The sequence below is a fragment of the Bombina bombina genome, chromosome 3 (assembly GCF_027579735.1).
Source record: "Bombina bombina isolate aBomBom1 chromosome 3, aBomBom1.pri, whole genome shotgun sequence".
NCBI classification, from domain to species: Eukaryota; Metazoa; Chordata; class Amphibia; order Anura; family Bombinatoridae; genus Bombina; species Bombina bombina.
The window spans coordinates 905,698,704-905,722,580 of NC_069501.1; the positions used below are offsets into that span (position 1 = coordinate 905,698,704).

At 34.1% G+C, this 23,877-nt stretch overlaps 1 protein-coding gene across 3 annotated transcripts in view; it reads left to right on the forward strand.

Annotated features, from left to right (window-relative positions):
- Nucleotides 1-23,877, forward strand: part of DACH1 (dachshund family transcription factor 1) — a 518,737-nt gene that overhangs the window by 480,180 nt on the left and 14,680 nt on the right. For 2 of the 3 annotated variants that reach the window (XM_053707935.1, XM_053707937.1), the window contains 2 exons: nucleotides 1,660-1,728; nucleotides 21,989-22,043. In XM_053707935.1, the coding sequence (XP_053563910.1) occupies nucleotides 1,660-1,728; nucleotides 21,989-22,043 (124 nt within the window). The remainder of the gene's footprint in view (nucleotides 1-1,659; nucleotides 1,729-21,988; nucleotides 22,044-23,877) is intronic. The other variant, XM_053707936.1, reaches the window with a different exon arrangement.

A 23,877-nucleotide genomic window follows, 5' to 3' on the forward strand; every position in this document is an offset into this window, starting at 1 on the left:
TAGGTGTAATTAGTTTAAATTTCTGTAATTTGTTTATTATTTTCTGTAATTTAGAGGGTTTTTTTGTACTTTAGCTAATTTAATTTATTTAATGTTGTTAATTTAGATAATTTATTTAATTATAGTGTAGTGTTAGACGTTAGTGTATCTTAGGTTAGGTTTTATTTTACAGGTAAATTTGTCTTTATTTTAACTAGGTAGTTATGAAATAGTTAATAACTATTTAATAACTATCATACCTAGTTAAAATAAATACAAACTTGCCTGTAAAATAAAAATAAATCCTTAGCTAGCTACAATGTAACTATTAGTTATATTGTAGCTAGTTTAGGGTTTATTTTACAGGTAAGTATTTAGTTTTAAATAGGAATAATTTAGTTAATGATAGTAATATTTATTTAGATTTATTTAAATTATATTTAAATTAGGGGGTGTTAAGTTTAGGGTTAGACTTAGGTTTAGGGGTTAATAACTTTAATATAGTGGCGGTGAGGTTGAGGGCGGCAGATTAGGGGTTAATAAATGTAGGTAGGTGGCGGCGATGTTAGGGCCGGCAGATTAGGGGTTAATAATATTTAACTAATGTTTGCGATGCGGGAGTGCGGCGGTTTCGGGGTTAATATGTTTATTATAGTGGCGGCGACGTTGGGGGCGGCAGATTAGGGGTTAATAAGTGTAGGTAGGTGGCGGCGACATTGGGGGCGGCAGATTAGGGGTTATTAAATATAATGTAGGTGTCGGCGATGTTGGGGTCAGCAGATTAGGGGTTCATACATATAATGTAGGTGGCGGCGGTGTCCGGAGTGGCAGATTAGGGGTTAAAATTTTTATTTTAGTATTTGCAATGCGGGAGGGCCTCGGTTTAGGGGTTAATAGGTAGTTTATGGGTGTTAGTGTACTTTTTAGCACTTTAGTTATGAGTTTTATGTTACGGCGTTGTACCATAAAACTCATAACTACTGACTTTTAAATACGTTAGGACTCTTGACGGGGTAGGGTGTACCGCTCACTTTTGGCCTCCCAGGACAGACTAATATCAGCGCTATGGAAGTCCCATAGAAAAAAGACTTTACAAAGTTTACGTAAGTCGTTTTGCGGTAAGGCCAAAGAAGTGTGCGGTGACCCTAAACCTTCAAGACTTTTAATACCAGCGGGCGTAAAAAAGCAGCGTTAGGACCTCTTAACGCTGCTTTTTTACCTTAACGCACAACTTCTAATCTAGCCGCATGGTAATATTTTTATGTATATCATCAAACATAAAGCTACGTACTTTTCAAACAGTTTATACCCTTATATTGAGACTTGTCACTAGTTTAGGCAGGTCAACTGGTATTAGAAGGTTATGTGCCAAATAGATGTTTATATACAGTACATGCTGATGAAAAAAGAAGATTGATAGAAATAAAAAATATACTGGTAATATGCTATATATAATTGAATGTATATTTATTTTTTCTTAGTATAAAGATTACATTGTAAAAAAATGTTCTCGCTATTAACTTATTGCCCCTGTATAAATGATTTTGTTGCACAGCCTTATCTGACTTCTATTACACACAATAAAACCATGAGTGAATTACAACTCAGCTTGGATATATATTGCAGCATTAGCAATACGCCTCAGATCTCTTTATCATTTTTACCTCTGTTTTCTTTTAGACTCTTTGACCCCAGAGATAGAATCTGACCGTAATGGGGGTAGAACAGATGCTGAAAGGACAATACAAGGTAGGATTTGAACAGTCTATAAATCTAGATCTTTGCCTGAGAGTGTTCTCTTGTTATAGCATGCTATTCAACCATGCAGCTTGCCATCTGGCTCAAAAGAACACAAGTGCAGACAAGGTCAAGTCTATGCAGTTGTTTACCAGAGAATATTAATCTGATATGTAAAAAATGAATAGGTACACGATCAAATATTTTATTAGGTATTATAGTTTGAATCAATGCCAATGTTTATTTCCTATTAGACATCCATGATATAAAATGTAGATACAAAAAATTAAAATGTGAAAATACACGTTTGCTATTACAAAAAATAAATAGATAAAAAAACAAACAAAACAAAAAATAAAAAACATCCATTTTGATTTGCAATATAAAGTTATTACGATGCATAGAGGTGAGTACTATATTATGAAATGTTTAAAAGGAGATAGTAGTGTAATCTTTTCTTCAGATTAATTGTGCCATATATAGCTGAAAGGCAGCATAAATTATAAAGCCATTAAAATGTACCTTTTTAGTTGTTTTTTTTTTATCTACACTTGACTGACACCAACCAGCTTTATCAATAATTTAGGGGTACAGGCATGGGTGCTGTGTATGCACAGTTAGTGCCCATGACATATGTAGTGCAAACTGTATCTGTGACAGGTAAAGAACAGGCATGGGTCTTGCTATTGTATAACATAATGATTAATAGGGCTGAAAGGATCTGGAGTGGTAGGAACACAGTTGATATAAAACTTTTACTTGGGGTCCGACATAAAACAAAAAAGTATAGTGTGGTCTATTAGAGAGGTTTTGATCTTTTGACGGTTGATTTCTATCTATCACTTGTTATAGACGTATGGGTTAAAGGGACACTGAACCCAATTTTTTTCTGTCATGATTCAGATAGATCATGCAATTTTATGCAACTTTCTAATTTACTCCTATTATCAATTTTTCTTTGTTTTCTTGCTATCTTAATTTGAAAACATCTAAGCTTTTTTTTTTTGGTTCAGACTCTGGACAGCACTTTTTTATTGGTGGATGAATTTATCCACCAATCAGCAAGAACAGCCCAGGTTGTTCACCAAAATGGGCCGGCATCTAATCTTACATTCTCGTATTTCATATAAAGATACAGAGAGAATGAAGAAAATTTGATAATAGGAGTAAATTAGAAAGTTGCTTAAAATTTCATGCTCTATCTGAATCATGAAAGAAAAAAAATTGGGTTCAGTGTCCCTTTAACTATGACAATATATTTTAAAAACTAATATGTGTGCATTTAGCTATTGTGATTAGTAGTTGTTTTATATATCACTTAAATATCACTATATTTTTATAATTTGAATGTCATATTCATTCAATTGTACATGGCATGTAGTTGGAATTATATGGTCAAAGATTAGGCTACCTAGGTGTTGGTTACTATTTAATGAATGTGTTCTAATGGTATTGAAGTCAATTTTGATGTTGATTGTACAATAACAAATGGACTAATTCCTCACATAATATTTACAGCTTCATCTCTTGAGGGGATATGGGCTCCAATTATTAAGCAGCAAATGTAGTTTTCGAGGCCTTTAGTGCAGGCTGTCATGAGTGAGCCTGCAGCCGATAGTTAAGAAGCAGCAGTCATCAGACCACTCTGAGCTGACTGTTTACAGTCACCCCAGACTAGTTCAACTGGGGTGATTGACAGCTCCTGCTTAAGTGTGATTGGCTGTGCTCTAGCAGGTGGTTGGTGTTGTACAAGAATTTAATCAATGGGATCCTATGAGTTTATGTGAAAAAAGAGTCTCTCTCTCTCTCTCTCTCTCACACACACAAACACATATATTATTTAAATAAGTGCATAACTTATAACATAATTATTTAGCTTCTGTCAGATTCAAAGCAAAATGTTATAGACTCAAATTTGCACACTGTCTACAATTTTGATACTACATGACTTAAAAAAATACATGACATGGGTAAGTAGGGAAATTTAAACATGGTTACTTATATTAATTAATAAGAGTGCAATGAGATCAAATAAAATATGATAATTGATGAGAATAATTTGCCTTTCAGAGTACATTCTCTGCACAAGAAGATAAAAAGTAATTTCATGAGATAATAAGTGTTTCATCTAGGAAAATGGTATTTGAAAATAAAGAAATTACAATACATTGTTAATAGATAAATGATTTCACAAATTGAATAAATGCATTTTAAATGCATTTACAAGTTTATTCTTGTAAACTTTATATATTGTTTATAGATTTTAGGGTATTTCCTGGGAATGTTCAATTGTTATTTATATTTTCTCTCTGGGGTATGTCTACCATAATTATCAAGCTCATAGGACATTGTTTATAGACCTAGTTTACATGTTATCAATCATCCTAATTGGAATGATTGAACTCTACCCCACTTTAGGTGGCGAAGAGGTTACCGCTGTTACTTAAAGTAACACTCAAGTCAAAATTAAACTTTCATGATTGAGATAGAGCATGCAATTTTAAACAACTCTCCAATTTACTTTCATTAATAAAATGTACACAGTTTTTTTATATTTACACTTTTTGAGTCATCAGCTCATTCTGAACATTCACAAGAATTCACAGAATATACGAATATGCATTTGTAATGTCACAAATGTGACATTTTGGCTGTCACATGATAAAGTGGGGAGTGGATAAAGAAAAAACTTTAGAATTTGTCAGAAAAAAAACTACTACTTATTGCATTGTCTTGGTATAATGTATTTGTTGATTATATAAATCTGCTTTATTTACTAGTTCTTTAAAGGGACAGTATACACTAAGTGCTTTAATAGCAAAAAAGCAGACACTCCCCCCCTCCCCCTTCCTCTGCATATGAAAAGACTCTTTACACAAACAGGAGCAAGCTGGAGTAGGTATACGTCGGTATTCTCCTAAAATTTTGGGGCTTGGTTAGGAGTCTGAAAATCGGCGCAATGTTATTTAAAAATAAACAATACTATACCCTTTTTTGTAAAAAAGCTGTATAGGCTATATAAGTGGATCATCTACAAAACATTTATCCAAAGAAAAATCTAGTGTATAATGTCCCTTTAACCAGTGTTTCATGCTCACTCAAGCAGACCTGAACCACTCAGACTGTGAACCTGTTATTGCATCTTGATAAATTGGACCTTTTATGTAATTAAATAGTTTCTCTCTCTCTCTCTCTCTCTCTCTCTCTCTCTCTCTCTCTCTCTCTCTCTCTCTCTCTCTCCGTCTCTCTCACACACACATACATTCACCCCCACACAAACACATGCACACACACACATATGTACACATATATATATTAGTATCTCACAAAAGTGAGTACATCCCTCACATTTTTGTAAATATTTTATTATATCTTTTCATGTGACAACACTGAAGAAATGACACTTTGCTACAATGTAAAGTAGTGAGTGTACAGCCTGTATAACCGTGTAAACAGTGTAACAGTGTAAATTTGCTGTCCCCTCAAAATAACTCAACACACAGCAATTAATGTCACAAAAGTGATGTCACAAAAGTGAGTACACCCCTAAATGGAAATGTCCAAATTGGGCCCAATTAGACATTTTCCCTACCTGGTGTCATGTGACTCATTAGTGTTACAAGGTCTCAGGTGTGAATGGGGAGCAGGTGTGTTAAATTTGGTGTTATTGCTCTCACATCTCTCATACTGGTCCCTGGAAGTTCAAAATGGCACCTCATGGTAAAGAACTCTCTGAGGATCTGGGAAAAAAAGAATTCTTGCTCTACATAAAGATGGCCTAGGCTATCACACGATTGCCAAGACTCTGAAACTGCAGCACGGTGAGCAAGACCATACAGCGGTTTAACACGACAGGTTCCACTCAGAACCGGCCTCGCCATGGTCGACCAAAAAAGTTGAGTACACGAGCTCAGCGTCATATGCATAGGCTGTCTTTGGGAAATAAACATATGAGTGCTGCCAGCATTGCTGCAACGGTTGAAGGGGTGGGGGTCAGCCTGTCAGTGCTCTGACCATACGCCACACACTGCATCAAATTGGTCTGCATGGTTGTCGTCCCAGAAGTAAGCCTCTTCTAAAGATGATGCACAAGAAAGCCCGCAAACAGCTTGCTGAAGACAAGCAGACTAAGGACATAGATTAATGGAACAATGTCCTGTGGTCCGATGAGACCAAGATAAACTTATTTGGTTCAGATGATGTCAAGTGTGTATGGCGGCAACCAGGTGAGGATTACAAAGAAAAGTGTGTCTTGCCTACAGTCAAGCATGGTGGTGGGAGTGTCATGGTCTGGGCCTGCATGAGTGCTGCCGGCACTGGGGAGCTACAGTTCATTGAGGGAACCATGAATGCCAACATGTACTGTGACATACTGAAGCAGAGCATGATCCTCTCCCTTGGAGACTGGGCAGCAGGGCAGTATTCCAACATGATAATGACCCCAAACACACCTCCAAGATGACCACTGCCTTGCTAAAGAAGCTGAGGGTAAAGGTGATGGACTGGCCAAGCATGTCTCCAGACCTAAACCTTATTGAGCATCTGTGGGGCATCCTCAATGGAAGGTGGGGAAGCACAAGGTCTCTAACATCCACCAGCTCCGTGATGTCGTCATGGAGGAGTGGAAGAGGACTCCAGTGGCAACCTGTGAAGCTCTGGTGAACTCCATGCCCAAGAGGGCTAAGGCAGTGCTGGAAAATAATGGTGGTCACACAAAATATTGACACTTTGGGCCCAATTTGGGCATTTCCACTTAGGGGTGTACTCACTTTTGTTGCCAACGGTTTAGACACTTATGGCTGTGTGTTGAGTTATTTTGAGGGGACAGCAAATTTACACTGTTATACAGGCTGTACACTCACTACTTTATATTGTAGCAAAGTGTCATTTCTTCAGTGTTGTATAATAAAATATTTGCAAAAATAGGAGGGGTGTATTCACTTTTGTGAGATACTGTATATTCATATATATATATATATATATATATATATATATATATATATATATATATATATATATATATATATATATATATATATGTATCTTATTTTAATTTTAAATAAGTGCCTAAATAAATAATTATATAGCTTCTGTCTGATTCAAAGCAACATATTTAAAGGACCAGTCAACACAGTAGATTTGCCTAATCAACAAATGCAAGATAACAAGACAATGCAATAGCATTTAGTCTGAACTTCAAATGAGTAGTAGATTTTTTTTCTGACAATTTTAAAAGTTATGGCTTTTTCCACTCCCCCTGTGCCATGTGACAGCCATCAGCCAATCATAAATGCATACATGTACCATGTGACAGCAATCAACCATTCACAAATGCATACACGCTTATTCTTGCACATGCTCAGTAGGAACTGGTGACTCAAAAAGTTTAAATATAAAAAGACTGTGCACATTTTGTTAATGGAAGTAAATTGGAAAGTTGTTTAAAATTGCATGATCTATCTGAATAATGAAAGGTTAATTTTGATTGAGTGTCCCTTTAAGACTTGCACATTGTTTGCTATTTTGATGCAACAGGACATAAAAAAACATACATGACCTGGGTAAGTAGGGTAATTCAAACACAGTTACTTATATCAATTAATAGGACAGTGCAATAAGATCAAAGGAAATATGATAATTGGTGAGAATAATTTGCCTTTCAGAGTACAAATTATGAAGATATACACATTCTTTGCACAAGAAGATAAAAAGTAATTTCATAAGATAGCAAATCTTTTATCTAGGGAAATGGATTTTGAAAATAAAGAAATTCCAATAAATAATTCATAGATAAATTATTTCACAAATTGACTTAATGCATTTCATATGCGCTTACAAGCTCATCCTTGTACACTTTATATAGTGTTTATAGATTTCAGTGTACTTCCTGGGAACTTTCAATTGTTATTTCTATTTTCACTCTGGGGTTTTATCCAGCAGAATTATCCAGAGAATAGGACATTGTTTATAGACCTAGTATACATGTTGATGAAACAGCATTGGATACTCCGTCTGGATATTCTAGTTAGTCATCTATACCCTACACAGAACTGCAGTATCTAGCCATGATGCCATGATCTTACAGATGCCATGATCTTACAGGATACATATTTCTGAACCAGTATAATTTCCACCATGTTACAATCATGTTTGTCAAATGTATTTACATTGGTGTAACCAACAGTCACTATGAACATTGTCCACCCAGCCTTGCGGCGTATTGCTGCCCACATATAAAATTACTTGTGCAATCCTGCCTTCTGTTTGCATGCGGCCAATCAAGAGCAAGAGGGGGCTATCAATCGTCCTGATCAGATCTGATTGGGTGATTTAACTCTGCCACAGAGTAGGTGCGTAGAGTTACCGCTGCTACATAACTAGCATTTCAGTCTTGAGCATTTCAGCTTGTGTACCTGAGTCATCGGGCTCTGAAGCTGCTTACGCAGCTTGATAAACGGAGCCCTATGACTATAAAAGTATTACAAATTATATAAAACTACCTTTAGGTTGCATGTATAAGCTGTATTATTACATGTAAATATTGCCTAAATTACATAAATTGTTGTTTACACTCTCCAAGCTGTTCCATTTTACAGATGCAAATTTACAAATATTCAGAAATCAAAAACCTTTTACGGTCCCTAGCAGTTTGAATAAAGGGTTTTTGTTTTATTTTTTTTATAATTTAACATATATTAATGATGTACATTTTAATAACACTTTCATTTTAAGAATATTTAATATTTTGAATGAATAGGATGTGTACACAATTATTTAGTTTAATTTGACTCTTGGAATTAAGGTAATTTGCTTAATTGTTCTAATATCCATGCATCTAATATATTTTGCAAGTCTTTTTGTAAGCAATACATTTAATATAGACTAACTTGTAAACTATAATACCCCAGCAGGATTTTTCTTTCATTCACCGTTTTACATTTTATGGTGCATATTATTCTAGCATGCAAAAATCTATCCAATTCTTTATAAATGTTTAAGATGTAATTTCACAGATTGCATTATTGTTATAGAGGTTTACTACTCAATGCTCAAAATGTAAAAATAATTATACTGAAATAAAAGTGTAGCTTGTTCAGTATCATGTTAATAATTATTCAAGCTATAACAGAGTTAATTTGTTATTACATGTAAAAATGTCATTAAGATTAAAGGGATACTGTGCTATAAAAACATGTCCTTGCAATATGTAATGTTCCTTTATTTTTATTTTTGTATTTAATCTAACTGATTTTGATCATTGCAACCATCCTCTCAACGACATGCCCATAAAAATAGTCTAATCACTCAGTATTGTGTAGGTATGGAGGTGTTAATTATGGCAGAGGGTTCAATGAGCACAGCCAACTGTTTCAGAAACAGACACATCTCTTTCTCCTACTCCTTACTGGGAGATTAACCCTTTAAGGACAAAGCTTTCAGTTTGCTCAATTGTTTTATGACGGAAAAATTCTGTCATATGTCCTTAAGAGGTTAAGTTGCCTGTTTACATAGGCCTAGATTTGGAGTTTGGCGTTAGCCATGAAAACCAGCGTTAGAGGCTCCTAACGCTGGTTTTAGGCTAACTCTGGTATTTGGAGTCACTCAAAAAAGGGTCTAACGCTCACTTTTCAGCCGCGACTTTTCCATACCGCAGATCCCCTTACGTAAATTGCGTATCCTATCTTTTCAAGGGGATTTTTCTAACTCCGGTATTTAGAGTCGTGGCTGAAGTGAGCGTTAGAACTCTAATGACAAAACTCCAGCCGCAGGAAAAAAGTCAGTAGTTAAGAGCTTTCTGGGCTAACGCTGGTTCATAAAGCTCTTAACTACTGTACTCTAAAGTACACTAACACCCATAAAGTACCTATGTACCCCTAAACCGAGGTCCCCCCACATCGCCGACACTCGATTACATTTTTTTAACCCCTAATCTGCCGACCGCCAACTACGTTATCCTTATGTACCCCTAATCTGCTGCCCCTAACACCGCCGACCCCTATATTATATTTAGTAACCCCTAACCTGCCCCCCACAACGTCGCCGCCAGCTACCTACACTTATTAACCCCTAATCTGCCGACCGCAAAGCGCCGCCACCTACGTTATCCTTATGTACCCCTAATCTGCTGCCCCTAACACCGCCGACCCCTATATTATATTTATTAACCCCTAATCTGCCCCCCACAACGTCGCCTCCACCTGCCTACACTTATTAACCCCTAATCTGCCGAGCGGACCTGAGCGCTACTATAATAAAGTTATTAACCCCTAATCCGCCTCACTAACCCTATAATAAATAGTATTAACCCCTAATCTGCCCTCCCTAACATCGCCGACACCTAACTTCAATTATTAACCCCTAATCTGCCGACCGGAGCTCACCGCTATTCTAATAAATGTATTAACCCCTAAAGCTAAGTCTAACCCTAACACTAACACCCCCCTAAGTTAAATATAATTTACATCTAACGAAATTAATTAACTCTTATTAAATAAATTATTCCTATTTAAAGCTAAATACTTACCTGTAAAATAAATCCTAAAATAGCTACAATATAAATTATAATTACATTGTAGCTATTTTAGGATTAATATTTATTTTACAGGCAACTTTGTAATTATTTTAACCAGGTACAATAGCTATTAAATAGTTAAGAACTATTTAATAGTTACCTAGTTAAAATAATTACAAAATTACCTGTCAAATAAATCCTAACCTAAGTTACAATTAAACCTAACACTATACTATCATTAAATTAATTAAATAAAATACCTACAATTACCTACAATTAAACCGAACACTACACTATCAATACATTAATTAAATACAATATCTACAAATAACTACAATGAAATAAACTAACTAAAGTACAAAAAATAAAAAAGAACTAAGTTACAAAAAATAAAAAAATATCTACAAACATAAGAAAAATATTACAACAATTTTAAACTAATTACACCTACTCTAAGCCCCCTAATAAAACAACAAAGCCCCCCAAAATAAAAAATGCCCTACCCTATTCTAAATTACTAAAGTTAAAAGCTCTTTTACCTTACCAGCCCTGAACAGGGCCCTTTGCGGGGCATGCCCCAAGAAGTTCAGCTCTTTTGCCTGTAAAAAAAACATACAATACCCCCCCCAACATTACAACCCACCACCCACATACCCCTAATCTAACCCAAACCCCCCTTAAATAAACCTAACACTAAGCCCCTGAAGATCTTCCTACCTTGTCTTCACCATACCAGGTTCACCGATCGGTCCTGAAGAGCTCCTCCGATGTCCTGATCCAAGCCCAAGCGGGGGCTGAAGATGTCCATGATCCGGTAGAAGTCTTCATCCAAGCGGGGCAGAAGAGGTCTTCCATCCGATTGAAGTCTTGATCCAAGCGGGGCAGAAGAGGTCTTCCATCCGATTGAAGTGTTCATCCAGGCGGCATCTTCTATCGACATCCATCTGGAGCGGAGCGGTAGCATCCTGAAGACCTCCGACGCGGAACATCCATCCTGGCCGACGACTGAACGACGAATGACGGTTCCTTTAAATGACATCATCCAAGATGGCGTCCCTCGAATTCCGATTGGCTGATAGGATTCTATCAGCCAATCGGAATTAAGGTAGGAATATTCTGATTGGCTGATGGAATCAGCCAATCAGATTTAGCTCGCATTCTATTGGCTGATCGGAACAGCCAATAGAATGCGAGCTCAATCTGATTGGCTGATTGGATCAGCCAATCGGATTGAACTTAATTCCAATATAGCCACCTTTCTTTGTAGATATTTTTTTATTTTTTGTAACTTAGTTCTTTTTTATTTTTTGTACTTTAGTTAGTTTATTTCATTGTAGTTATTTGTAGATATTGTATTTAATTAATGTATTGATAGTGTAGTGTTAGGTTTAATTGTAGGTGATTGTAGGTATTTTATTTAATTAATTTAATGATAGTATAGTGTTAGGTTTAATTGTAACTTAGGTTAGGATTTATTTGACAGGTAATTTTGTAATTATTTTAACTAGGTAACTATTAAATAGTTCTTAACTATTTAATAGCTATTGTACCTGGTTAAAATAATTACAAAGTTACCTGTAAAATAAATATTAATCCTAAAATAGCTATAATATAAATATAATTTATATTGTAGCTATATTAGGATTTATTTTACAGGTAAGTATTTAGCTTTAAATAGGAATAATTTATTTAATAAGAGTTAATTAATTTCGTTAGATGTAAATTATATTTAACTTAGGGGGGTGTTAGTGTTAGGGTTAGACTTAGCTTTAGGGGTTAATACATTTATTAGAATAGCGGTGAGCTCCGGTCGGCAGATTAGGGGTTAATAATTGAAGTTAGGTGTCGGCGATGTTAGGGAGGGCAGATTAGGGGTTAATACTATTTATTATAGGGTTAGTGAGGCAAATTAGGGGTTAATAACTTTATTATAGTAGCGCTCAGGTCCGCTCGGCAGATTAGGGGTTAATAAGTGTAGGCAGGTGGAGGCGACGTTGTGGGGGGCAGATTAGGGGTTAATAAATATAATATAGGGGTCGGCGATGTTAGGGCAGCAGATTAGGGGTACATAGGGATAATGTAAGTAGCGATGGTGTCCGGAGCGGTAGATTAGGGGTTAATAATAATATGCAGGGGTCAGCGATAGCGGGGGCGGCAGAATAGGGGTTAATAAGTGTAAGGTTAGGGGTGTTTAGACTCGGGGTACATGTTAGAGTGTTAGGTGCAGACGTAGGAAGTGTTTACGCATAGCAAACAATGGGGCTGCGTTAGGAGCTGAACGCGGCTTTTTTGCAGGTGTTAGGTTTTTTTTCAGCTCAAACAGCCCCATTGTTTCCTATGGGGGAATCGTGCACGAGCACGTTTTTGAGGCTGGCCGCTTGCGTAAGCAACTCTGGTATCGAGAGTTGAAGCTGCGTTAAATATGCTCTATGCTCCTTTTTTGGAGCCTAACGCAGCCTTTATGTGGACTCTCAATACCAGAGTTATTTTTATGGTGCGGCCAGAAAAAAGCCGGCGTTAGCTATGCGGGTCCTTACCGACAAAACTTTAAATCTAGCCGATAGATTTTCTGCAGAGAATATGTTTAGTCCTCATATTTTCAGTATAGGTTATGGTTTCTACAGGCAAAAACAACTGCAAATAACAAAATAAAGTTAAAGAAGCTATTTGCAAACAATTAAATACACCCAGCAGGTAAAATGTACTATTTGGGAAACAGTGAAAGTGAGAAAATGTTATAGTTCGCTTACACTTTAAGGACTAAAATAATGGTAGCATAACATAACAGGATGTGACATCATTTATCTAATGTATAATGTTAGAAAAAGATAGAGAACTTAAAGGGGCAGTATACACCAATATTCATATAACTACATGTAATAGAGACTACTCGAAAGAAGAATATATATGTATACTGATATAAAAATCCAGTATAAAACCTTTTAAAACTGCCTTAGAAGCTCGCAGTTTAGCACTGTTGATGCAGTTAGACCTATTAGAAAAAACAGGAGCAAACTTGAATCTGTAGACATCAGTATATATCTAAAACTTTGAGGCTTGGTTAGGAGTCTGAAAATCAGCACAATGATATTTAAAAATAAGCAAAACTATACATTGTTACAAAAACACTCCCAGATAGGCTATATAAATGGATCCTCTACAAAAAAATTATGCAAAGCAAAATCTAGTGTACTATGTCACTTTAAATTTTCCTTGGAGACATTGGTGTAGAATGTCCCTGAAAATTGTCTAAATTTGGTCTCCATGTCACAATACTGCATGTTATGAAGTACACACGCTCTTAAACAAGTCAATAGCATAGTATTATATATCATAATTAAAGACTATACTGTATGTATTGCGCTGAAAACAATTCACTTGTCAGAACATGTTAGGGCTCAATTTCCCTTCCAGGGGCACTGGAGTGCTCGTGTGCAAACCCGACCCATGCCCTGGTCACAGCCAATCACACGTGGGCAGGAGCTGTCAATCTCCCCGGTCAGAAGAGATTGAAATTCTCCACCTAAGAGGGGAGAACAGGGCAGGGAAGCAGTGGTCTGATGACCGGTGCTTGATAAATCCTGACTGTAGCCTCACTTGTGCGAACGTGCAGTCGAAGGGCTTGAGAAATCGAGCCCTTAATGATTAACAGATGTGCATATCTAGTAATTTTGTGCTTTTGTTTTCTTATTCGAATGTGCTTCATACTTAATAAAACATCTCATAAAATATTTTTGTATCAATTAATCTCAAATAAATGATTGCCATACATTTTCACTTTTCATATTGTGAAAAAAAAAACATTTTTAGCTTTAAGAAAGTGTATATAAATCAATTCTTTTTGGTGTCATTTTGTATATCCATATGCATTAAAATAAATTTTGTCCACAATTTTTGGAATAAAATAGAACATCTCCACTCTGTATTCTCTAACAATATTCTATATAATCTTTTTCTCATATACTTTAAGGTACTTAAAAATTAAATTTGCTTAAGTTATTAGAGAACTGCAGTGTGTCATTACTAATCAAAATATAAATCCCCAATATTTTTAAGGTTGAATTAAATGTTTTGAATTGATTCATCTGTTTTTTTTAAGGATACAGTTTTTTTTCAGAAACATCATATTAATCATAGATTAAATTTGCTGTATGGATATATATTAAACATCTTTTTTATGTTCAAATAAAGGGCTCTATTTATCAAAGGTCAGACGGACATCACTGCAAGTGGACAGCATACTGTCCGTATTTAACATTGCACAGGCATTGCACCACCATAATAGTTGTGCAATGTCGCCACCTGCTTGCTTACGGACAATTGGTTGCTATCAGGGATTGTCAATCATCCCGATTAGATCAGGTAGCAGACAGGTTAAGAAGCAGAGGTCTTAAGACTGCTGCTACTTAGCTATAGTTTCAGGTGAGCCTGAATCGCCGGGCCGCCGAAGCTGCTTGGTAAGTGGAGCCGAAATTTTATCATTATATTATCTGAAATTGCTTGAATTAAAATATTTTGCAATGCCTCCCTTCAACAGCATTATTAAATATATATATTTTTTAAATCTTACTGCACATTTTCTGACAAATGCATCCACACTTTAAAGTAGACAGGTGCATTTGTTTAGTTACAAATGCATATTCCTAACAAAAATGCAGATATTCTTTTCGTTTTCACAAAACAAATATTCCTACAAATGCACAAATTATTTTACAGAAAATGAATATATACAAACAAAATTATCGTTAAAATTCTTACCTATGGTGTCTTAGCGCAGACTCTGGGATCCACCGCACTAAGCCTGCTTATAGCATGGCCCTGGGCTCTCTGAAGAAGATTTGGGATTAGCGCGGCTCCCCCAGCGCGATATAGGTACTTTTTCACCTGCAGCAGAGGAACACTTACATTAATTTAACAAAAACAAATGTAAATGTTACCGAACATTCAGTATTTGTTTTGTTTTAAACAAAATGAATACAGAATATTCAATACTCCACATGTCTACTTCGATGTTTAATTTCACGTTTTCCAATAGTAGAACTTATTTGGTGTTTATTGTAGTTTCTGTGAAAAATGCAAATAATAAAAACAAATCTTTGTATTTGTTTCACTCATATCATCTGTAATGATCCTTTAACAATTTGGAGAAATTGTTTTGTTGTTACAGGGAGTGCAGAATTATTAGGCAAGTTGTATTTTTGAGGATTAATTTTATTATTGAACAACAACCATGTTCTCAATGAACCCAAAAAACTCATAAAACTCATAAAACTGAATAGTTTTGGAAGTAGTTTTTAGTTTGTTTTTAGTTATAGCTATTTTAGGGGGATATCTGTGTGTGCAGGTGACTATTACTGTGCATAATTATTAGGCAACTTAACAAAAAACAAATATATACCCATTTCAATTATTTATTTTTACCAGTGAAACCAATATAACATCTCAACATTCACAAATATACATTTCTGACATTCAAAAACAAAACAAAAACAAATCAGTGACCAATATAGCCACCTTTCTTTGCAAGGACACTCAAAAGCCTGCCATCCATGGATTCTGTCAGTGTTTTGATCTGTTCACCATCAACATTGCGTGCAGCAGCAACCACAGCCTCCCAGACACTGTTCAGAGAGGTGTACTGTTTTCCCTCCTTGTAAATCTCACATTTGATGATGGACCACAGGTTCTCAATGGGGTTCAGATCAGGTGAACAAGGAGGCCATGTCATTAGATTTTCTTCTTTTATACCCTTTCTTGCCAGCCACGCTGTGGAGTACTTGGACGCGTGTGATGGAGCATTGTCCTGCATGAAAATCATGTTTTTCTTGAAGGATGCAGACTTCTTCCTGTACCACTGCTTGAAGAAGGTGTCTTCCAGAAACTGGCAGTAGGACTGGGAGTTGAGCTTGACTCCATCCTCAACCCGAAAAGGCCCCACAAGCTCATCTTTGATGATACCAGCCCAAACCAGTACTCCACCTCCACCTTGCTGGCATCTGAGTCGGACTGGGCTCTCTGCCCTTTACCAATCCAGCCACGGGCCCATCCATCTGGCCCATCAAGACTCACTCTCATTTCATCAGTCCATAAAACCTTAGAAAAATCAGTCTTGAGATATTTCTTGGCCCAGTCTTGACGTTTCAGCTTGTGTGTCTTGTTCAGTGGTGGTCGTCTTTCAGCCTTTCTTACCTTGGCCATGTCTCTGAGTATTGCACACCTTGTGCTTTTGGGCACTCCAGTGATGTTGCAGCTCTGAAATATGGCCAAACTGGTGGCAAGTGGCATCTTGGCAGCTGCACGCTTGACTTTTCTCAGTTCATGGGCAGTTATTTTGCGCCTTGGTTTTTCCACACGCTTCTTGCGACCCTGTTAACTATTTTGAATGAAACGCTTGATTGTTCGATGATCACGCTTCAGAAGCTTTGCAATTTTAAGAGTGCTGCATCCCTCTGCAAGATATCTCACTATTTTTTACTTTTCTGAGCCTGTCAAGTCCTTCTTTTGACCCATTTTGCCAAAGGAAAGGAATTTGCCTAATAATTATGTACACCTGATATAGGGTGTTGATGTCATTAGACCACACCACTTCTCATTACAGAGATGCACATCACCTAATATGCTTAATTGGTAGTAGGCTTTCGAGCCTATACAGCTTGGAGTAAGATAACATGCATAAAGAGGATGATGTGGTCAAAATACTTATTTGCCTAATAATTCTGCACTCCCTGTATTTATTAACTTAAATTAATTTTATTGGTCTGGGGTTTGGACGAAATATAGATAGACACAGTTCCACTTTCTAACTTTCTTTGACAACCATGTGAAAAACGATCTAAGACAGTTTCTTATAGCGCCTGAATTAAAAGTATTAAAAAGTAGGCAAACCCACAATATTAATTTGTGCTATTGAATGTTTTTTTTTTTACATTGACAGATGGGATGTAGAAATTATTATTAGATCTAAATCATATTTAAACATTTAGTTTATGTAAATGGTTTAATCAAGAATAAATATTTAGGTAAGAATATTTGCATATACAGTTTTCTTGTAAATACATTTCACCTGTGTCTAGGTGTACCCAATAACTAAATCTCTATGTACAGTTTATAGATAATGGTACGTAAAAGCTCAAGCAAAAACAAAACACAGAAGCTTAGTGAGTAGGGCAGTTAATGTGCATTTCAAGTGTCCTAAATTCAAGCCTGATTAAATACAGAATTTCATTTAATTATTAGAATCCATTAGTGCTTATATAGAAATATCCTCAATTTCCAAGGACATGCGCATGTCAGGTATCACTATCTAGCTTCTGTTAAAGGGAGGGACATTATACACTCATTTTTTCTTTGCATAAATGTTTTATAGATGTTCTATTTATATAGCCCATAAAGTTTTTTTTTTTTAAATAAATGTATAATTTTGCTTATTTTTAAATAACATTGCTCTGATTTTCAGACTCCTAACCAAGCCCCAAAGTTTTATGTGAATACCGTCAGCTACCTTCTCCAGCTTGCTCCTGTTTGTGTAAAGGGTCTTTTCATATGTAAAAGAAGGGGGAGGGGGGAGTGTCTTATTTCCCACTTGCAGTGGGCTTTCCAGCTACCTTTTCAACAGAGCCAAACTGACAGCTTCTAAGTAAGTTTTTAAACAGTTTTATACTGGATTTTTATATCAGTATCTGTGCATCTTATTCTTTATAGTAGTGTCTATTACATGCAGTTATATAAAAATGAGTGTATACTGTCCCTTTAAGTAAGTTATTCACATTCCAGCTAATGGGTTAAGGACTTATATATGTCTTTAAAATATGAGGAATTTCAATGTGAAAAAGCCTATATAAATGTCAGGTTTTAATTTTGCAGACAAAGACATAAAGCAGGGATATTTATATTTATTGATGCAAACAAACTCTGGACCCTTGTCCTTATTTAACATTCTGAATATATTTTATTGATTGATTAATTACTTTATGAAGACATTCTGTGCAAGGAGGTATAGTGTATACAGTGAAATAACTTATGCATTGAAACAATAACTTGAACACAAAAATGTCCCTGTTTTTGTGCATTTGCCTGAAATTAAAGGGACAGTCAAGTCCAAAAAAAACTTTCATGTTTTAAATAGGGCATGCAATTTTAAACAACGTCCCAATTTACTTTTATCAACAATTTTGCTTTGTTCTCTTGGTATTCTTAGTTGAAAGCTAAAACTAGGAGGTTCGTATGCTAATTTCTTAGACCTTTAAGACTGCCTCTAATCTGAATACATTTTAACCACTAGAGGGCATTAGTTCACATGTTTCATATAGATAACATTGAGCTCATGCACGTAAAGTGACCTAGGAGTGAGCACTGATTGGCTAAACTGCATGTCTGTCAAAAGAACTGAAATAAGGGGGTAGAAGCTTAGATACAAGATAATTACAGAGGTAAAACGTGTATTATTATAACTGTGTTGGTTATGCAAAACTGGGAAATGGGTAATAAAGGGATTATCTTTCTTTTTAAACAACAAAAATTCTGGTGTTGACTGTCCCTTTAAGCTATGATATTAACCTAAATGTTTGCTAAATAGTATATATTATAACATGCATGTATTTACATGCAATGCTAGTTTTTTTTCATAGAAACATTTCCAAGAGAGTACATAAATACTAATAGGAATACTCCGGACCTTACTATAGCAAAATCAATAATCAAGAATATATTGTTGAATTCACTTGTAAATATGCTTTTATTTAAGCTATATAGATAGAAAATGAATAGAACACAAACCCATATATTCAATATTTAAATGTAAAATAAAAGATCAAGCAACAATTGGCCTGAAATTAATATAATGCATAATAGAGTAAACATGTCACCTTTGTATGTGAATTCACTGATATTATCCATAATACTATGAACAAGTAAGTATACTAGGAAAATAATAATGAAAGTTAGAAGGAATGTCGTTCATACAGTTCATATAATTTATTTATAGTTTTTAAGTTAATGGATATGTTGCTCTTACATATTTGTCATCTGTGGGCATAATGTATGTTTCTTTACAGTATGAAATGTATAATAATCACCCTGAGGACAATAGTGTATAAAATACATATTACCATTAATCATCAGCACATATAAATGCATGTGTGATCTGTAATTAATAATTTTCAATTGCTGAAAACAATATTTATATCAAACAATAACTGTAATAGTCAACATTACCATGTGTTAACTATGAGACCATGAAATGAAAATGATTTTTTAATGCAAGTGTTTTAAGCTATCCCGAGTATTTAAATAAATATATTAGATTAAAAAACAACTCACATATTAAGTAAAAGGGAATTGAAGATCCAAAGGAATATATACACTATAAATTATAATGTAAACAGACTTTATTGTAATATAATTTATTATTCAACCAAAAAGGATATGATCATAACTATTTATTCCATAAGTAAAGTATCTTTCTTTGCATTTGCCTGTATTTAAAACTATTTTTCTTTCAAAATAATAATTCAGTCATATTATTTCCGTATCACATATTGCTGTGTTATAAGGCTTTGGATCCGTCCTAAAAAAATAAAATAAAAAATTACAAAGTAGGTGAAATATAATTTATCAAAATCAATCAATGGACATATTCAGAAGCATAAAGATGTACCCAAGATTTATAAAGCAACGTAGGCTTTGTGGGGCATAAGCTTCAACTTGCTTTCTGGGTACTATCTCAAATTCTGAAAATAGTAACCACCTTGGAATTAGGACAGTAGTTAGTATCAAAGCATTGTAACATTGCACCTTTGTGGATAGACCCCAAATTCAACCATATATCTATATTTGTAGCAGCTTTGAAGTTTCAAAATCCTTGTTAAATGCAGTACAATGTAAAAAAATCATCATGAGCTATGTATGATTTTTAATGGCAAAATCAATATAAGCCTCTGGCTCTTGCATTCAAAGAAGCTCTTATTGATAAATTATCTAACAAAGTCAACAACAGGTGCATTTAAGTTAGAAATTAGGAGACACAACTTAAATTATTTTACATTATTTTAAATACATAATTTAATGTGAAATACACATCTACTACAATAATGTTTTTTTTTTTTTTTATTCCAAATGTTCAAACTATATTAATGAGAACATCATTTTGGAGAACTAATTATTTCTATTTGTCTTGTGTCACACTTTCTAATTCCCCTATATTAGAACAGCCAAAGCAAATTAATTGCTTTTGCAGCAGTTGAATCTCGGCCAAGAATGAGATCACATTCTCTTCCAGTTTACTTCTTTCTAGGAGTGCATTGTGTTAGACATTTCTCTTGATACTAAACATAGCCCTGAGAATACCTTTTACAGGTTTTTTGTTGCTGCTCACTTGATGAAATTTATATGTTTAAGTGACCCACTAGGAAAGATAAAGTTCTTAGCGTCAAGATTATACATCAAAACAGTTAAAGTGAAATTAAAATTAAATGAATGAATCTCACTGAAGCAAAAAAAGCAGTAATTAATGGTTCCCTTAATTGTCTTCATAAAATATTTGCATGGGTCTAATTTGCATAATTTGCATGTATTAATTAATCTTTCAAAGGAATTTTGTGCTGAGAGAAGCCAAAAAATCTCTTTGTTTTATTTAACATCTAATGAAATATTTATCTTCTTTAATGAACTTCTCATCTTCATTAAAATAAAAATTGTGCAACTTTGTGTGTTTTAAATGTTTTTATAATTGAAGTCTCCAAAAAAAAAACCTCTTTAAGCTTAGAATGCCTACAGAACAAACATATTATCATGTTTTCTGCATCATTTGATTTCAATGCACAGTCTAAACAAACAAAAATATATACAACTATTTAAAATATTTTCTTAGCTTTGATACAGTGTAGCCATAAAATATATATTTTTTTATATTTATTTTTTTCCCCATGTGGAACTCATACTATATGTCCTGATATGTTTGTGAATTTTAAAGTGACATTATATATTATTTTAATTATATTCTGTGCAGTTATTGTTTTAAATGACATTGAATAATATGGTTCAGACATTTCATTTGTTAATTTTTTAAGTATAGGTGAGAGTTACAACACAAATCTTGCTTTTACAGGTGTGAGTTATTAAACTGTACATCTGTTATAACGTTAATGTTCCTTGACTTTAGTTTTAAGTAGAGGATATCCATAAGACACCTTCATGCTCTGAAAATTACTTATAGTGTAGCCAAAGTAAATTCACAGTACAGTGACTTCCTAGGAAATCAGTTATATTTGTATAAATAAAAGTAATACTTAATCTGGAAAGTAATTTCAGGTTATTGAAAAAATAGACTTTGTTCTCTTACATTCAAATATATAAGATCTAATCTGAACCAGCAGTGTGTTGATTTAGACAATGATAAACATTTTCTAATATTATTTAAGTAAATGAAGTATGACTTAAATCTAAAAATGTTTTGTTTTATTTCCTTAATTTCATCATCATATATATTGTTATTAAGTTAATTTGATCTTCATTTTAAAGAACTATAAACGACATTGTAAATAATCCTATTATTTAATAAATGGAAAAATCTTTTTTCTTTAATCTCAATCAATGTCCTTAATACCCCTTATATACTGTTCTATAAATTGTATAAGGTTATAATATTTTTTTGCAATAATTTATTTCTAGAGAAAATAAAATTAAGTTAACTAGTTTCTCCTCCTATTGTAAACAATCCATTCCCCTTATTAATTTTGCTGCCCTTCTCTGAACTCTTTCTAGGTCTTCAAAGTCCTTTTTTGAGAAATGGCGTCCAAAATTGTACTCCATATTCAAGGTGAGGTTTTAGGGACTTTTATAGTGAGGGAATTATAACATTTCCCCTTTATATACTTTTCTGTGCATGATTATATAATATTAGTCCTTGAATATGCTATCTGTGCTTTCTACAAGCACTCGTAAATTATTTTTAGTATCTTACTCCACCTGATTTGTCCCAATATATATGTTGCATAGAATATATTTGCATTAAATATTACATTAACCTTGCATTTGCTTAACCCTTTTTCAAATTCATACAAGTCATCAGGAAAGATACGACTAATATTAGTTTTAGATTGTTGCTTTAATTTAAAAATAAATAATTTGATTCAATATTGACCTATCAATTTAAATTAATTTTGTTGTTCCATTCATAACAATTCCTCTTCCCTATCCTTTAATCACTCATACCCCAATATAAGAATATTTTTTTAGTCTTCCATGTAGCACTCAATCACATTCATTTTTAAATTATTTATAGACTACATCTAAATTACCTTTCTGCAATCTTCTTACTTTCTAAAAAACAAAATTCGATTATTTGTCTATAAGAATGTCATGCAAAACAAAAATATAGTCTTGTTTAATTAAAAAATGTATCATGTATATGATTGTTGTTTTACTTACTTGTCTACAAGTCCATGTTTGAGATGCATATATCTTATTAAGTAATACCATAATGCCTGTTCCCAACCAATCATGTTGTACCAAGCATGGTTATTTTTAATTTACTATAAAATGGTTAAAAAATTGATATTTATATTATTTTTAAGTTTAGCAAGAGGTGGTATAATACATTGTTAACATCAGAGAGGTTTATTTTATTCATTAATTGCACTAATATTTTGTGGATTAGCTCAAAACTTGTTTGGAAAGTAATATGGGAGTTTTTCATTGATATTTTTTATTCATTTTTTTATCTATTAATTTTAGTATTATATTACCTATGTTTGAGTATATATATATATATATATATATATATATATATATATATATATATATATATATATATATATGTAATATTTCAAGTTTTAATAAATTGATCATGAAAAGTATTTGTTTTGGTAATTAGTTTTAGGCTATTAAGGGCTAGATTACGAGTGGCACGCTAACTGTTGTGCTTAAGTGAAAATAAGTTTTTCATGGGTTTTTAGCACGTCAGAAGTATCTCATGTATTGCAGGTTGAAAGTAAATACGTTCACTTGAGCGCAATAGAATTTAACGTGCAGCAGGATAGCACGACTTTAGAGCTCCGGTTAACTGTTACACATGAATAAAAAGTTGCACAAAATACATCAAAAATTAATTTAAAGTACAATTACAATCATAATAACACTATCTAATACACATTTTAAGAAAAATATTGCATTAAAAAGTTGTAAGGTCTTAAAGATATGAGCTCTCATGTGTATGGAAACATAGAGATACATACATATACATGTCAAAATATGTATGTGTATGTATATATGTGTATGTGTGCACATATGTATTTATATGTGGATATATGTATTTACAGAGACATATACACATATAAACACATAATACATATGTGCATTGAAGCCATTTGCAGTCAAGTTAACACGTAAAAACATATTTATCAATATTCATATTTATGTCAAGTTATGAGTGGAGAGCAAAATTGGGCTTTTGTGAGTGCAATATTTACGCTCCACACAGTAATGTCAGCGACAAGTCAGGCGCAATGTGAGCAAGACCTCGCGTTCGTATTGCCTAGAAGCCTTGCACTCATGAGAGCTTGCTTCCATAAGCTCCAATGGGAGCCTCATTCTCATGCTGTGAGACACTGCAAACCACCTAATGTGGCACAGGGGGCAAATTGTGCAGCGTT